Source organism: Pongo abelii, chromosome 15 (assembly GCF_028885655.2).
Source record: "Pongo abelii isolate AG06213 chromosome 15, NHGRI_mPonAbe1-v2.0_pri, whole genome shotgun sequence".
In the NCBI taxonomy this organism is placed as follows: domain Eukaryota; kingdom Metazoa; phylum Chordata; class Mammalia; order Primates; family Hominidae; genus Pongo; species Pongo abelii.
In genome coordinates this window covers 111,510,729-111,529,434 of record NC_072000.2, presented here as the reverse complement: position 1 = coordinate 111,529,434, position 18,706 = coordinate 111,510,729, and the positions used below count along the sequence as shown (strand labels likewise).

The 18,706-nt window shown below is 41.4% G+C and overlaps 1 pseudogene and 2 gene segments (V, D, J or C); all 3 read left to right on the top strand.

Annotated features, from left to right (window-relative positions):
- Positions 1-884: 884 nt before the first annotated feature.
- On the top strand, positions 885-1,343 carry LOC112128532 (immunoglobulin heavy variable 3-72-like; annotated as a pseudogene).
- A 12,059-nt stretch (positions 1,344-13,402) lies between these two features.
- Positions 13,403-14,126, top strand: LOC134759991 (immunoglobulin heavy variable 3-21-like). The segment is given in 2 exon segments: positions 13,403-13,520; positions 13,624-14,126. Coding segments are annotated over 2 exon segments (549 nt in total).
- Positions 14,127-18,082: 3,956 nt separating this feature from the next.
- On the top strand, positions 18,083-18,615 carry LOC134759990 (immunoglobulin heavy variable 2-70D-like). The segment is given in 2 exon segments: positions 18,083-18,128; positions 18,215-18,615. Coding segments are annotated over 2 exon segments (447 nt in total).
- Positions 18,616-18,706: the final 91 nt, after the last annotated feature.

Genomic DNA, 18,706 nt, shown 5'->3' with positions numbered 1-18,706 from the left:
TTCATATAGAAAACAGGTTTAATTTACTCATGATTCTGCCGGCTGTACGGCAAGCATGATGAAAAATCTGTTCAGCTTCTGGAGAGGCCTCAGGAAATTTACAATGATAGTGAAAGGCAAAAGGGGAGCAGCCACTTTATATGGTGGGTATGGTGGGAGCAGGAGCAAAGAAAGAGTGAGGGTGGAGGTCCCACACACTGTTAAACAACCAAATCTCATGCGAACTCATTTACTATCATACCAAGGGGATGTTGCTAACCATTATTCATAAATCCACACCCTTGATACAACCACCAGGCCCCACCTCAATAATTAGGGAAGCAAAATCACATATAGTTGTTATGACAGGAGAGACAGCCTGAAAACCTCACTAGGCATGTCCCACACCGTCCTGGAGCTGTCTCAGGGGAGCAGTCTCCTCCAGTGTTTAGAGGCACAGGCACAGATAATAGGGCTGACACTGTCCAGATGTGTGATATTCAACACATTGCACAACTGCCCTGTTCTTATGTAATTTATCTTCTTTAAACTGTAACATTGACACTTCAATTAAATATATTCTGCAAATATGTAAAAATAAAATAAGATGATGATTGCTAAATGATTATCAAGGCACAATCACATAATCTGAAGTTATACTTTCCTGAGAGATAGGATTACTGCCCATATTTTCCAGGACACTCTCATCTGCTCTGGACACTTCCCTCTCCTCAGGCGTCCCACCCCAGAGCTTGCTACATAGTAGGAGACATGCAAATAGGGTGCTCCCTCTGCTGATGAAAACCAGCCCAGCCTTGACCCTGCAGCTCTGAGAGCAGAGCCTCAGCCCTGGGATTTTCAGGTGTTTTCATTTGTTGATCAGCACTAAACACAGAGGACTCACTATGGAGTTTGGGCTGATCTGGGTTTTCCTTGTTGCTATTTTAAAAGGTGATTCATGGAGAACTAGAGATGTTGAGTGTGAGTGGACATGAATGAGAGAAACAGTGGATTTGTGTGGCAGTTTCTGACCAGGGTGTCTCTGTGTTTGCAGGTCTCCAGTGTGAGGTGCAGCTGGTGGAGTCTGGGGGAGGCTTGGTCCAGCCTGGGGGGTCCCTGAGACTCTCCTGTGCAGCCTCTGGATTCACCTTCAGTGACCACTACATGGACTGGGTCCGCCAGGCTCCAGGGAAGGGGCTGGAGTGGGTTGCCCGTATTAGAAACAAAGCTAACAGTTACACCACAGAATACGCCGCGTCTGTGAAAGGAAGATTTACCATCTCAAGAGATGATTCAAAGAACACACTGTATCTGCAAATGAGCAGCCTGAAAACCGAGGACACGGCCGTGTATTACTGTGCTAGAGACACAGTGAGGGGAGGTCAGTGTGAGCCCAGGCACAAACCTCCCTGCAGGGGCGCGCGGGGCCACCAGGGGGCGCTCGGGACCCACTGAGGGCGGGACAGGTCCCAGGAGCAGGTGCAGGGGGAGGTTTCCTTTCTCCTCAGCTGGAGAAGTCAGGTTTGTGTTTGCCGGACTCTGGAGCATTCTAGGCTGTGACAGCTTATTATTTGTGTTTATTCTTAATTTATTATCATTTGTATTTAAATTTTAGTAATTTTTAAATTATATATATATATTTAAGTATATACTTTCATGAAATAAACATTCCTAATTATTTGCACCCATACTTCCGGAGTTTTATTAACATTTGTTGACATCAGCAGCTACAAAGCTATAGGGACAGAAATTTATAACTATAGAAAGATGTATAGGCCAGGCGCGGTGGCTCATGCATGTAATCCCAGCAACTCGGAAGGCCTAGGTGGGGGGATCACTTGAGGCCGGGAGTTCGAGTCCAGCCTGGGCAACATAGTGAAACTTCATCTCTACTGAAAATACAAAAATTAGCCGGGTGTGTTGGCACACGCCTTTTATCCCAGGTACTTGGTAGGCTGAAGCAGAAGAATCACTTGAACCCGGAAGGCAGAGATTGCAGTGAGCTAAGATGGCACCACTGCCCTCCAACCTGAGTGACAGAGCAAGATTTGATCTCAAAAAAAAAAAAAAAAACAAAGACAAAGAAAGAAAAATGAATACATAGACATACGCATATATGTGTAGGAATTCATAATAAACATGACAATAAAATAATTATAAAAATATGTCCTAAAAATAAAACTTAATGATGAGCTAAATGTAAATTATTGGAGTATTTCATAATTGGTTTTGGTTATTTTTAATTGTTTATATCAGTTGATTTATATTTGTTCATTTAACTACTGTTAAATAATGGTTATTTCAAATGTGGTTGTCACAATAAATAAGAATTTGAGATGATGAATGATAATTATCTTAATCATTTCTTAATTATCTTAGTTATTTCATATTATACTCACAAAACATAACATTGCTTCTTACCTTGTAAATATAAACAACCATAATTTGTGAATTTAAAATAATTTTTTATTTTAACTTTTAAAATTTATCCCAGATCATTATCTTTTTCTTCAGTTCCAGATCTCATTGGATCATCTCGAGGCCCATCTGCACCCCTGTCTCCTGAAGGCTTCTGGGAGTGGCTGCGGAACAGGCAGAAGCAGGTGCCCCGTGTGAGTCCACACGACCTGGAGCCTCCCTCTCCTTGGATTAGGCCATCTCCTCGGGATCACAAGGCTCTTCATTATCCTCACTCCGCTGTTGTACCAAACAAGCAACATCACACTTCAATTCACCACACTTTGTTTTAATTTTCTAAAACATCATAAAGGTGATAGTTTTAACAGTAAATGTACTACAGACAAATACGATAAGCCCTTTTCTATGGAACAGAGTTTCTCATGAGGACTTTATATGTATTATGTATTTTTAATTTCTGTATAGATGAGATACTAATATCTCCATATTGGAGATGATTCCATTAAGTCATCTCTTAAAATTAATTTTTCCTAAGACTCCAAAGAAAATCATGATTTAATTATAAATTTCAGGTGTAAGTGCTGGGCCAACATTGAGAATATGTTACCATTTATAACATGAGCTTGTAAATATTGTTATTTTCCTGTCAGCTGTACCCAATTATAATTTTACACAAAATATTAGTAATTTATCCTGATAAAACAGGTTAGAATAGTATATCAACAGTTTATTAACTTTGTATAACTAATAGTATAAAATCTTCCACATATTTTGGCCAAGTTTTACTTATCTGTGACATGTGTGTTTATTAATTTTTCTTTTTAAGATGTCACCTTCGTCTTTCTTTTTTCTGGGCTTTTATTCTAGTAGATATAGCTAAATGCATTTAAATAATTATGTAATAATCACATTTACATTTTCTATTTGAAATTTTATACACACGTTATTAAGATTTTAATTTCAATATAAAATATTTTCCTACAATTGTCTATTTTCTAGTTTTATGAGATAAACAACATATACAAAAATGCATAGATCTTCAATGTACAGTTTGAGGGTTTCTGGCAAATGTGCACACATTTATCTCCAGCACCTAAATTAGGGTGAGGAGCAGGTCCATCTCCACAACAAGTGTCCTCTCGGTGCTTCCACTCAGCTCTCATATAAGGATTTTTTTTCTTTAATTTTCAACTTTTAATTTAGATACAAGGGTACATGTGTGGACTTGTTACATGGGATTATTGAGTGATGCTGAGGTTTGGAATCCAGATTCCATCACCCCCTGCCTCCACTCTCTAGCAGTCCACAGTGTCTATAGTTCTCGTATTTATGTGTATGAGTGCTCAATGTTGAGCTCCCACATAGGAGAATATGTGGTATGCTGTTTTTCTATCCCTGCATTTATTTGCTTATGATGAAGACCCCCAGCTCCACTAATTTTGCTGAAAAGGACATGATTTCATTCTTCTTCGTGGCTGTGTAGTATTGTATAGTGTAGATGTACCACATTTTCTATATTCACTCTACCAGTGATGTGCATCTGGGTTGATCTATGTCTTGCCACTGTGAATAGCACAGCAATGAACACACATGTGCATGTGTCACTTTGGTAGAATTATTTGCTTGCTTTCTAGTGTATACACAGCGGTGGAATTGCTGGGTAAAATGATATCTCTGTTTTAGGTTCTTTGAGAAATCTCCAGTCTGCTTTCCAAAGTGGCAAAGCTAATTTGTACTCCCATCAACAGTGTATAAGTGTTCTCTTTTCTCCAAAGTCCCACCAGCTTCCATTGTTTTTTGACTTTTTAGGGATAGCCATTCTGAGTGGTGTGTGGCTGCACACCTACAATCATCTCATATTTGATAAGGCTGATGAAAACAAGCAATGAGGAAAGGACTCTGTTCAATAAATAGTGCTGGGCCAACTGGCTAGCCATATGTTGAAGATTGAAGCTGGACGTGTACTTTCCACATATATAAAATTAACTCGAAATTGATTAAAGTGTTAAATGCAAGATCTCAAACCATAACATTCTTTGAAGACAGCCTTGGAAATATTCTTATCGATACCAGCTTTGACAAAAAATTTTTGGCTAAGTATCCAAAACCTATTGCAACAAAAACAAAAATAGACAAGTGGGACCAAATTAACTAAGGAGTTTCTGCACAGTCAGACAAACAAACAAACAAGCAAGCAAAATGATCAGCAGTGTAAGCAGACCACCTACAGAATGTGAGAAGATATTCACAAACGTTGCATCCCGTAAAGCCCTAATATCCAGAATCTACAGGGAACTCAAACAAATCAAAAAGAAAAACAAATAACCCCTTTAAAAATGGGCTGATATGGTTTGGCTGTGTCCCCACCCAAATTTCAACTTGAATTGTATCTCCCAGAATTCCCATGTGTTGTGACAGGGACCCAGGGGGAGGTAATTGAATCATGGGGGCCGGTCTTTTCCGTGCTATTCTGGTGAAAGTGAATAATTCTCACCAGATCTGATGGGTTTATCAGGGATTTCCGCTTTTGCTTCTTCCTCATTTTCTCTTGCCACCCGCCAGGTAAGGAGTGCCTTTTTCCTCCCACCATGTTTCTGAGGCCTCCCAAGCCATGTGGAACTGTCAGTCTAATTAAACCTTTTTTTCTTCCCCGTTTTGGGTATGTCTCTATCAGCAGTTTGAAAACGGACAAATACATAGGCAAATGACACAGACACTTCTCAAAAGAATACATACAAGTGCCCAGCAAATATATTGTAAAAATGTTTAGCATCACTAATCATTCAGAGAAATGCAAATAGAAAAATGTTCTAATTTCTGTCACTATAGGTCCCTTTTTCTTGTTTTGAACTTCATATACATGAAACAAAATATTATAGATCAGTTTTGTAAGGGGCAACTTTTACTATCTGTGAGGTTCATTCATGTGATAGCATCTATCAAGGTTTTGTCCTCGTATGTATAAATATGTATGTACTCATATACATATAGATATTTCATATCTGAATCAGTCCATTGCATTAATAAATGACAGATTATTAAATAAATAAATCAGTTCATTAAGTGAATAAGTGACAATATATATACCTATTTTCCTGTTGATGAGATTGAAATTTGTTTCCAAAATAAACATCATAAACAACACTATTATAAATATCTTTGTACAAGGTCTTCTGTTTATAGTCACATATTTTTATTGATAAAATATGTAGAAATATATGTATGCATTATAGCTTCTCAGCTTTATGGAGCTATCGCTGACAAATAAAATTGTATGTATTTAAGGTACACCACTTGATGTACTGATATTCTTGGGGAAATGCTCATAATTATCAAGGTAATTGGCATGCCTATACTCTCAGAGAGTTATCATTTTATGCCTTTAATTTATTGTGTGTGTGTGATAAAACACCTAATATCTACTCTTCCTGCAAAAGATACTTTTATGATACAATATTCATTAGTATAGTCATTTTGTCGTACGATTGCTCTCCAGAACTATTTCAACCTGTGTTTTAGTCCATTCTCACCCTAATGTAAGGAACTGCCTAAGACTGGGAAATTTATGAAGAAAAGCGGTTTAGTTGACTCACAGTTCTGTCGGCTTAACAGGAGGCATTACTGGGAGACATCAGGAAACTTACAGACATCATGGAAACCGAAGAGGAAGCAAGGACCTTCTTCACATGCTGGCAGGGGAGAGAGAGAGAAAGAGCAAGGGGACATGTGCCACACTTTTAAACCACGAGATCTTGTGAGAATCACAAAGTGGAAGGTCGCCCCCATTATTCAATCACTCCCAGTAAGACCCCTCCTACAACACTTGGGGATTAAAATTTAGCATGAGATTTGGGTGAAAATGCAGAGACAAACCATATTATTCCACTCCTGGTCCATGACGAATCTCATGTCCTTCTCACATTGCAAAATATAATTATCCCCTCTCAACAGTCTCCCAGTCTTAACTCATTTCAGCATTATCACAAAAATCTACAGTCTAAAGTCTCCTCTGAGACAAGGTCAGTTTCTTCCCCCTATAAACCTGTAAAATCAAAAACAAGTTAGTTATTTCCAAGATACAATGGGGATGCATGTACTGGGTAAATGCTCCCATTCCAAATGGGAGAAATTGGCCACAGAAAAGGGGTTACAGGCCCCCATGCAAGTCCAAACACCAGCAGGGCCGTCATTAAACATTAAAGCTCAAAAATAATTTTTCTTTTACCCCATGTCTCACATCCAGGACACACTGATGTAAGAGGTGGGTTCCCAAGGCCTTGGGAAGTTCCACCCTTGTGGCTCTGCAGGATACAGTCCCATGGCTGCTTTCATAGGCTGACATTGAGTTCCTGTGGCTTTTCCAAGCACACCGCACAAGCATTTGGTGGATCTACCATTCTGGGGTCTAGAGGATGGTGGCCCTCTTCTCATAGATCCACTAGGTAGTGCCCCAACACAGACTTTGTGTGGGTTATCCAACATCACATTTTCCTTCTACACTGGCCTTGTAGAGGTACTCTCTTAGGGCTCAGCCCCTGCATCAGACTTCTGCCTGAATATCCAGGCATTTTCATACATCATCTGAAATCTAGGAGGAGGTTCCCAAACTTCAACTCTTGCGTTATGTGCACCAGCAGTCTCAACACCTTGTGGAAGCAAGCAAACCTTAGGGCTTGCACCCTCTGAAGCAATGGTCTGAGCTGTACCTTGGTCCCTTTTAGCTATGGCTGGCATGAGAGAGACAGGGATGTAAGGTGCCATGTCCCGAGGCATCACAGAGCAGTTGGGTCCTGAGCTTGGACCATGAAACCATTTTTCTCTCCTGGGCTTCTGGGCCTGTGATGGGAGGGGTTGCAGCAAAGATCTCTGAAATGTCCTGGAGACATTTGTTTCCCATCGGGCTCGTCATTACTTATGCAAATTTCTGCAACCAGCTTGAATTTCTCCCCAGGAAATTGGCTCTTCTTGTCTACCAGATGGTCAGGCTGCAATTTTTTTTAAACTTTTATGCTCTGCTTCCCTTTTAAATATAAGTTCCAATTTCAGACCATCTTTTTGTGATTACATATGACTTATGTTTTCAGAAACAGCCAGGTCAAATGGTGAATGTGTTGCTGCTTAGAAATTTATTCTGCCCAATACTATAAATCATCTCTCCCTAGTTCAACATTGCACAGATCTCTAGGGCAGGGGTAAAATGCCACTAGTCTTTTTGCTAAAGCATAGCAAGTGTGACCTTTACTCCAGTTCACAAGAAGATCTTCATCTTCATCTGAGACCAGCTCAGCCTGGACTTTATTGTCCATATCACTATCAGCATTTTGGTCAAAACCATTCAACGAGCCTCTAGGATCTTTCAAACCTTTCCACATCTTCCTGCCTTCTTGTGAGCCCTCCAAGCTTGTCCATTACCCAATTACAGAGTCACTTCCACATTTTCAGGTGTCATAATAGCAGTGTCCCACTCCTGGTGTAAATTCACTGTATTAGTCATTTTTCCACTGCTATAAAGAACTACCTGAGACTGGGTAATTTATGAAGAAAAGAGGTTTAGTTGGCTCACAGTTCTGCAGGCTAAACAGGAAGCATTCCTGGGTGGCATTGAGAAACACAATGATAGCGGAAGGTGAAGGGGAAAGACATGGTGGCAGAGAGAGACAGCAAGTGAGCGGGGAGATGCCACACTTTTAAACCAACAGATCTCTTGAGAACTTTATTAGGAGAACAGCAAAGAGGAAGGCCACCCGGTGATCCAATCACTTTATATTAGGCCCTTTCTTCAACGTGTAGGAATTACAATTTGGCATGAGATTGGAGTGGGAACACAGAGAGAAACCATATCAACCTGCATAGCTGAAAATTTTTGCCTTTTGACCAACATCACTCTATATTTTCCTCCTCCTCCCAGCCCCTGCAAACTACTCTTCTACTCTGCTTTTAAGAGCTGGAATATTTTAGATTCTACATATAAATGAGATGACACAGCATTTGTCTTTCTGTGCCTGGCTTATTTCACTTAGCATAATGTTCTGTATGGTGTTGAAAATGTAAGAATTTCCTTCTTTCAAAGGCTGAATAATATTCAATTTTATGTATGTATATGCCACATTTTATCTGTTCATTCATAGACGGACAATGACTTATTTTCCATATCTAGGCTATTCTGAATAATCTCACAATGAACATATGTTTGACAAACTCACTTTATTTTTTCTAGATGTATACTCAGAAGTGGGTATACTCTATGTTCAATTCATTCGGTAATCTTAATGTTGTTTTTCATAATGGCTGTACTAATTTATATTTTGTTCCAAACCATACCTGTATACATTTATGCCACATATTCAGGTGCTTGTTTAAGTCTTGAATCCATTTTTAGTTGATTTCTGTGTATTTTGTTTTGTTTTTTTGTTTTCTTTTTTTTCTTTGAGATAGACTCTTGCTCTGTCGCCCAGGCTGGAGTGCAGTGGCACGATCTCGGCGCACTGCAACCTCCACCTCCTGGGTTCAAGAGATTCTTCTGCCTCAGGCTCCCGAGTAGCTGGGACTACAGGTGTGCATCAGCACACCTGGCTAACTTTTGTATTTTTAGTAGAGAGGGGGTTTCACCATATTGGCCAGGCTGGTCTGAAACTCCTGAATTCTTGATCTGCCCGCCTCAGCCTCCCAAAGTGCTGAGATTAGGTGTGAGCCATCGCACCGGACCGGTCCATTTATTTTCTTCTGCATATGAATTCCCAGTTTTCACACCGCTTGTTGAAGAGACTGTCCTTTGTCTATTGTGTGTTGTTGGCAACTTGTCAAAGATCAGTTTATTGGGAAGAAATGGGTTGATTACCAGGTTGTCTGTAATGTTCCATTGGATTTTATGTCTGTTTAAATGTCAGCATTATACTGCTTCGATTTATACAGATTTGACTTTGAAATTATAGAATATGATATATTCAGCTTTGTTGTATTTTCCCCAAAATTATTTTGGCCATTTGAAGGCTTTTGTATTTTTATATAAATTGGAGCATTTTAAAATATTTTTGTAAAAATATGCCATGGAGATGATTTATTTATTTTTTTGGCACATAATAGACATACCTATTTTATGGGAACATGTAATATATTGATACATTTACAAATGTGTAAAGATCAGATCAGGATTGGTATATCTGTCTTGTTAAACATGTATACTTTCTTTATGCTAGGCACATTGGAATGACTCTTTTCTAGATATTTTAATGTGTACATTAGATTATTGTTAACTAGAGTCACCTTACCGATCTATGAGACATTTAGGTTTTATTTCTCCTATATAACTATATATCTGAATTCTGTAATCAACCTCTCTTTATCCCCTTCTCTTTTGTATCCACCCAGGCTTCTGGTAACCAACAATCTACTCTCTGTCTTCAAGAAACCCAATTTTTCAGTTTTGACATAAAAGTAAGAAGATGCAATATTTGTCTTTCTTTGTTTGTCTTATGTAACTTAACATAATGGCTTCCAGTTCCATTCATATTGTTGCAAATGACAGGATATCATCTTTTATGGCTAAATAATATTCTATTGCATACATAGATTACATTTTCTCTATCCATTTGTCCACCTACAGACACTGAGGTTGCTTTCATATCTGGGCTATTGTGAATGGTGCTGCAAAGAACATGGAGTGTGCATGCCTTTATGAGACTGTGGTTTTATCTTCTTTAGAATGTACCTAGAAGAGGATTTGCCGAGTCATCAGGTATTTCTATTTTTAATTTATTTTGAGTCTTCATACTACTTTGTACAATAGTGGAAATACAATAGGAATAACCACTCTAAAAGGTATGATCCAAAAACAAATACAGTTTGATCATGATTCTCATTGGGAGTCTCTAATGAATCTGGTGGAAATGCAGGAAGTTTTCTAACCTTGTTAGCAAAATTATGAGTTTGCACCTTTTTCTTTTTGAGGATGGTAAATGGCATGATTCAAGATGCATACTGTTAGTAGGTTTCAGAATGATACAGCAAAAATCATAATGAGAAGGCAAGAGAGAGAAAGTGTGTGTGAGAGAGAGAGAGAGAGAGACAGGCCAACAAAGAGAAAAAATAAATTTCACAAAAGGAGAAAGTGCTGGATATCAATGTTGGGTTTTGTTCATAGACACATGTGTACTGAGTGAGAAACTATGAAGTCAAGGGAGGAGTCTCATTATCACCCTCCTAAAATCATTCAGAGAAAAATATAAGAACAGAGTGTGACCTTACAGCAAGTGGAAGACAAACATTTTGGAGAGGGAGAGTCTGTGTTGGAATTGTGAGAAGTAGAAACCTGAACTCTGAAGAGAAGCAGCAGTGATCAAAGGCAGTGCTGAGTCCACTTGAATTTAGTGGTGAACACAGTAAAGATGGGTTTCCCTGCCCTCATTCAGTTTCTGTTCTCAACACACTCTTGGAAGATCAGTTGTGGACATTGGGAATCTTCCTAAAACTCAATCAAGGCAAGCATTTTTTCACTGAAGAAAGTGGTAACAATTTGGGGGTAATTAAATTTAGGTTATAAAAATTAGTTGTTGGAACCTCAATGTCAGTCCCTAGTAATTTGTATCATAAACTATTCATCCTCATTAATGGAGTCCTCTTATCCTATAGGGATGAGTGTGCCTGTGGGCACGTGGTGCAGTCATGGAGATCAGGGAGATGGTCTGTTCAGGCTTTCCTGGTCCTTCAGAGAATTGCAGAATCATGTCCTCCCCTATTCCCACCAATTTTCATATCTCTGTGTGTACCTGGAGGACATCATTGTCATGTCTCTACATAATAGGAGTCAAATGCGGCATGAAACTGACATGCTGGGTGTGTCAGTGTAGAACTGGGTGAAGAAACTGCCTGCATACATGAACTGTTGCATTATCCAGGCCTGGAGCCTCTCACGTCTAGGCTTTGCATTTTATTAGTGATTTTCTGTATTGCTTAGTCAGTTCCTTCAGGAGAGTTAAAACGTTGTCTTTAGCTGAAAATTGTGAAATTGGTGGAAGGCAATAGAATAAAGGGAGATTTTCTGACCTTTCCTGGGTCCATATTTCTAAGAAGGCATTGGGACCCTGAGTCTGGGTGTGACCTTTCAATTGTTTCTGAACTTCCTGCAGACGAAATGTTCATCTGTGTGCTCTTGTCCTTTTCTCTGGGTTGGAGTCTTCTTGTTTTCCCCAGTTGTTCCCTCCCACAGCTCCAATGTTCTATTTTGGTGTTATCACCTTACAGATTTGCTGACCTCAACTTCAGACCAAAGCTCCGATTAAAGAACAAAGAGAGGGGAAATACTTCTCAATGAAACTTAGGTGAAGACCTCTTTTCCCATCTCAGTTCCTAAAAGATTGCCCCAGTGCCCCTAAGATAACTGGTTTTTGTAGTTTGCCCCTGCAGAGTAATTTCTTAATTCTGCAATGGGAATAAAGGTGGTGGGTCTAAATGCATTTCAGAGTGTGGGCTCTTTTTCTCTCACAGACAGACACACTGGGAAGGAAAGATTTTTGTGAATGTCCCCATTTTGTGGAAAAGGAATTAAAAAAGATGTAAAAGCTCTTCAGTATGTGGTCCCTGAGAAATTCACACGGCAACATGTTTGCCACACTTGACTTCAAGCAATCCAGTACATATGTGTGTTTTTCTCTTGTAATAGCCTACATTATACACGCCAGACTCTGCCTCAGTTCAGCTCACACCCTGGCCTTATTACTCTCTACAAGAACCTGCCTCTCCCTAGACTTCATATTTGGTGTTTATCTTAAAACTTCAAGTATTTAAAGTATTTTTTTTAAATTTGCAAAATCAATCTTCTCTGTTTATCTGTTATGATTGATGTTCTTGTTATAAAAAAAAATTAGTAAAGTGTATTCCCCATCTATGTACATTTCAAAGCTGAGTTGCAGATTTTTTTTTTTTGGTAAGACTGAGAGTAATAAAATAATGCAAATATTGTTAAGCTGCTTAATAGAAAAACAAACTGTGGTGGTGAATTTGTTCACTGGAATACTAACCATCATTTATAGCAAATAAATGCCTGATACACAGAACAACAAGGTATAATATCTAAGTATTTATGTTGAGTAAAATAAGCCAAACAAATAAGAATGTGTACTATGTTATTTCATTTTTATAAATTCTGATAAATAAAAATGCATCTAAAGTAGTACAATGAAGATCAGTAGTTGCCGGGGGTAATGGTAGAAGAAGGGAAGGGGAGAGGAGGAGGAATACAGCGGAACAAGAGGAAATGTTGAGAAGAATTCACTTATCCACTTTCTTGATAATGATGACAGTTACATCACATTTATTAATTGTACATTTTAAATATGTGAAGTTTATTAGCTTTCAATTAAGCCTCATAAAATGTATTACAAGCAAACAAATGGAAACTTAGACAAGAAAGGAGTAATAGAAAGATACAAACATATGTTAAATGTCAGAAGTACCTGAAAATTAATGTGCCTGGACCCTAGTTCTCTGCATATTTTCAGCTGAGTGCTGGAGTGCGGCAAAATCACGCATGCTCTTATTTCAGAAAGTGGGTTCTAAAAACCACACTAGGAACGTCCATCTTTATCCCGGGGATGGTTCAGGGGGAAGTCAGAGCCAGTGACGAGGAGCACAGGGCCAGATACCAGCGTTCACTCATCCCAGACACGAGCTCCTAGAGGCATACACAGCCTCCACCATGTGTGGGTCGATTTACATATCTGTAAATGGAGAAATATTGACTCCTACAGAACATAACATACACAAATATTTAAAAATGTAATAGGGTGTTCAGGACAAAGTGTTTATCACAGCACAATTTCATAATAAGACAGTACGTTTTCCAAATACCATCATTGTCAGCAAACTTCTGCAGGGCACTGTCTTCTTATCTGGGTACAGCCTACTCCTCAAGCATCCCACCCTAGAGCTTGTTATATAATAGGAGACATGCAAACAGGGACCTCCCTCTACTGATGAAAACCAACCCAAGCCTGACCCTGCAGCTCTGAGAGAGGAGCCTTAGCCCTGGGTTCCAAGGCCTTTCCACTTGGTGATCAGCACTGAGCACAGAGGACTCACCATGGAATTGGGGCTGAGCTGGGTTTTCCTTGTTGCTATTTTAGAAGGTGATTCATGGAAAAGTAGAGAGATTGAGTGTGTGTGGATACAAGCGAGAGAAACAGTGGATATATGTGGCAGTTTCTGACCAGGATGTCTCTTTACTTGCAGGTGTCCAGTGTGAGCTGCAGCTGGTGGAGTCTAGGGGAGACTTGGTACAGCCTGGGGGGTCCCTAAGACTCTCCTGTGCAGCCTCTGGATTCACCTTCAGTAGCTATGGAATGAACTGGGTCTGCCAGGCTCCAGGGAAGGGGCTGGAGTGGGTCTCAGTTATTAGTAGGAGTAGTGGTACCATACACTACGCAGACTCCATGAAGGGCCGATTCACCATCTCCAGAGACAACGCCAAGAACTCACTGTATCTGCAAATGAACAACAGTCTGAGAGCCGAGGACACGGCTGTGTATTACTGTGTGAAAGACACAGTGAGGGGAAGTCAGTGTGAGCCCAGACACAAACCTCTTGCAGGGGTCCCCAGGACCACCAGGGGGCGACAAGACACTGTGCACGGGGCTGTCTCCAGGGCAGGAGCAGGTGCTGCTGAGGGCTGGCTTCCTGGCATGGTCTGGGGCTGCATCATTGTCAAATTTCCACAGGGAACTTCTGCAGATTGACAATTCTGTACTAACATTTCATGTCTCTAAATGCAAAACTCTTTTGTTCTTTTTCTATTTTTGTTTTTGTAACAGGAGGACACATTCTCGCCTTCACAGAAGCCACAGTGTCACTTTGGGGGCAGATAATCCTTCTGTGGTCAGCAGGATGAAAGTGCCAAGGAACCTCAGTGGAACCTGGGAAGTCTTTTCCAATTAGACTCAGGGCAGAGACCTCCACGGGAATCTTTGATTAGAACAGGCTTTGAATTCTGATGGGAGCTAAGAGAGAGGCTCACCCAGGGTCAGGGTCCTTAAAACCTGATGGTTTTCACAGCTGTCCCACCTCGTCTTGAAAAACTGTGCACATCTGACTCAGACTGATTGAGTTGACCTTATTTCTGCTAATGTATTTTCCTTCTCTGCAGACTTGATTCTCACAGTTCCCTTTCTTCTTCTCTTTCCTGAAAACAGGATGTGTTTTCTGTAGTCAAAATCCCAGGGATCGAGTCTGCAGGACCTGGGTAGGCTGAGGGGACTTTCTCACTCACCATAGCACCATAGCTTAGTGACACTCCTGCTGTATTTTGTGTGTGGAGGTGTGTTGAAAATGAAGTGAACATTGGTCATGAAGGGAATAATACTAGTTTTCTCCAAAAGGATGTGGATGTAGATCTGATCTTGTGCTTCTGACACTGTCACAGAGTTTATGCTCTCACCTGTGACTTTAGGAGAGCTGAGGATGGACACTCCACTGTGCTGTGAGCTCTGGTAACAGTAATTGTAGGGTCTGGCTAGGCAGCCTAAGGTCAATACTGCTGTCCTTCGGGAAATGCAGGCTGTAATTCCTGGGAAAACCTGCATCTGCCATCCACCATGGAGTCACATAGTCTTCTGTTATGCTCTGATTGAATCAGGCCCACCTAGGTTATCTAGAACACTCTTCGTGACTTAGGAAAAAATAGTGGGAGACTCTACTAAGACCTACATTATGCCATAGGAGCAACACCTAGGCTAGTGTGTGATTGAATAGATGAGACTGTGGTCTAGTCAAGGTGACAGGGAAAATTGTTGCCATTATTATACTTTATTTTATATTTGGCAATATACTCATGCTCATATTACAAATATTTTTGCTACATTTTTCGTGTCAGAAGCTTTTGAACAAGAACAACTTCATCTTGAATAAAGGCTAGGAAAAATAAGACTGAGACCTGCTGGGCTACATTCCCAATAAGTTAAGGCGTTCTTAGTGACAGGATGAGATAGGAGGTCTGCACAGGATCCAGGTTATAAAGACCTTGCTGGTAAAGGTTACAGTAAAGAAGCTGGCCACAGCCCACCGAAACCAAGATGGCGACAAAAGTGATTTCTGTTCATCCTCACTGCTCATTATAATGTCTTAACATGCTAAAAGCCACTCCCCCCAGCTCCATGACAGTTTACAAATGCCAGGAAGTTTCCCTAGATGGTGTACAAAGGAGGGGAGGAAACTTCAGCTTTGGGAATTGCCCAGGGGACTCATGAATAATCCATCCGTTGTAAGAAGTACATTCATCCCTTTGAGAGAAAATGCACAGGGGGTGGAATGAGGCTGGGAAGCCAGTGGCACATGGTGGAAGCTTGTCCCTGAGTGAAGGAGAGAGGGAAGCTGGATTGGGTGGAAGGTTCCTATATTTCTGTGCTGTGCAAGGAAGGTGCAAAATATAATTGAGTCTTGTGCAAGTCAGTGCTACCTCTCAGGGGATCCCCATGACTCCCAGAAATGGATCTGCTTAGGAATCCCTGCAGAGTCAGTCATTTCATTAGAGTAGACCACAGGACATGGGCCTCAGCACACGCCATGCCACAGATGTCAGAAAGCAGCTGCTGGAAACCTGATCTGCCTGCATTTTGCTGCCTGTAGGAGGAGGGAGGGACGTGCATTCTTAGGGCCAACACACTGTTTTTGGATTTTTATAGGGAACACCTACTTTTACTTTATTTTACTGTAAAAATATATGAACAAATGTGCACCTGCAAACAATTGTAATTTTCACATTTATTTTAATTGCATTCGTTCACAATTGTGCATGAGGTCCTGGCGCAGAGTTGAGTTTCTCATGGGAATTGTTCCAAGGATCGAGAACATGCATTTTCTACTCTCACTGGCTTTTCTCCATGTGCAGAGACCTTGAGTAGAGCCATGTCTGGCCCTTATCCACACTATCTCTTGTGTCTCCCTGGAAAGAGCAGAGATTTGCCTGACTGCAGAATCTGGGGTAGGAGTCTACACACCTCAGAGCCTGCACACCTCAGAGCTTGCAGAGAAGCCCAGTGAAGTTTTATGGAGTCAGAGAGCTTTCCCACGTTGGGGACCTCTATCTTCCTCACTCTCAGAGATTGCTGGTCAGCCGTAATTGAGTGGTTAAGAATTAGAGCACTTGGAAGCCTATCTCATCACAGCTCCATGATGTAACTTACCACCATTAGACTGCAGGTAATAACTCAATCTTGATTTTTCTGACCCCATCTTATTCATTTGTAAGTTTGGTTATAGAAAATGTTACCTTTTAGTTTCTGATTCAAATCTCAGAATTTTATGAATTCATTAGGAATAATAAAAAATGTGTCCAGTTTTTGGGAAATGTAATGTCCATACTGTGTATGTGTGTGTGCATGTGTGTGTGTGGGGGGTGAGATATGTCAGTCACTTACACCCCAGTGAAAATGATTCCTTAATTATATAGTCAAACTACAATTAGATTTGCTGAAAACTGTCTACAGTATTTTCTGTGAAGCTCACCTTGCCACCTTGCTGTGAGGATGCTCAGTGCACAGGTGAGGTCTCACAGGAGAGATCCAAGGTTCAGCCTCCAGGACTGGCTGAGCTCTTGGCTTGGAGCCAGACATAGGACTGGGCATCTCAGAAGCAGAACCCCCGGCCCTCCTTTATCTGGGCTGCATGGGCAGCGAGGACAAGCAGAAGAAACTCAGAACTCAGCCAAGACAGAGCCCAATTTAGGAGCAGGTGCAGCAAGGAACCAGCCAGAGAACCTCTGACTACAATCTAGGGTTGTCTTCTTTTGCTTCACAGCATCCAACCCTAAGGAGACCACCCACTATATCATTTCTAACTCAGAACTTTCTTGTTACAAAGAAAAACACAAATGAATATAACTCTGCAGTTAAGTCCTTGAACCTGGACTGATGAGTTTCCATGGCCTTATGAGCACAGAGACCACATCCAGTGCAGGTGCAGAGCAAGGCTGCAACAGTCAGCCTGCTGCTCCCTCAGGAGTCTTCCAATTCCCTTGTCCAAAGCGTCTGCTCATTCATGGGCTGAGAAAAGGGAAGTTATGCATGCAGTCTACTCTCTCCACAGAACTGACGGGGCACAAGGACAACATCGATTATTCAGGGAACATACGTCTAGGAATGCAGCTGTGTGCACACACACCGCTAAGTACACACTTCTTTACATAATTACTTGTAACTGTTTTTTCTTATTTATTCCCTCCAATTTTTTTTACACAAATTCATCACTTTTCCCCATAATCAAAGAGGATTTTGATCAGAATGCTTGTGGGGAGCCCCTTGCCCCACCAGATGCCCATCATCATTTCTCTTGAAGGGAGGAGGAAAGGCAGCTCTCTTGATTTCTACTCTAATCCTCTAGGACTAAAACCAGAAGGTTGCATGTCCCCTGCGGGAGCATCCAAGAAGATCCTGTCTGTAGAAGCAGGAGCGTCAAGACTTGACTGAGAGCCATGGTGCTGAAATGAGATGGATTCCCTGATGGAGAGCACACGTGGACCCCCACACCTGAGGGCTTACTGCTCCTCACCACAGATGCACTCCCCTACTGAGTCCTGAGACCTGAGTGCACCCGATAGAGTAGGGCTCAGATGAGGGGATGCAAATCTCCACCAGCTCCACCCTCCTCTGGGTTCAAAAGACGAGGACGGGGCCTCGCTCAGTGAATCCTGCTCTCCACCATGGACATGCTTTGTTTCACGCTCCTGCTACTGACCGTCCCGTCCTGTGAGTGCTGTGGTCAGGGACTACTTCAGAAGCGAAACATCTGTTCTCTCCTTTGTGGGCTTCATCTTCTTATGTCTTCTCCACAGGGGTCTTCTCCCAGGTCACCTTGAAGGAGTCTGGTCCTGCGTTGGTGAAACCCACACAGACCCTCACGCTGACCTGCACCTTCTCTGGGTTCTCACTCAGCACTAGTGGAGTGGGTGTGGGCTGGATCCGTCAGCCCCCAGGGAAGGCCCTGGAGTGGCTTGCAAGCATTGATTGGGATGATGATAAATACTACAGCCCATCTCTGAAGAGCAGGCTCACCATCTCCAAGGACACCTCCAAAAACCAGGTGGTCATTACAATGACCAACATGGACCCTGTGGACACAGCCACATATTACTGTGCACGGATACCACAGAGACACAGCCCAGGGCTCCTCCTGTACAAGAACCCAGGCTGCTTCTCAGTGGTGCTCCCTCCCCACCTCTGCAGAACAGGATAGTGTGTCTGAGATGACATTTCCTGCCAGGGCCTGCGTTTCCCATCCCCATCTGACTCAGAGCCTTGTTTTCCTCCCTCTTCTTTACTAATAA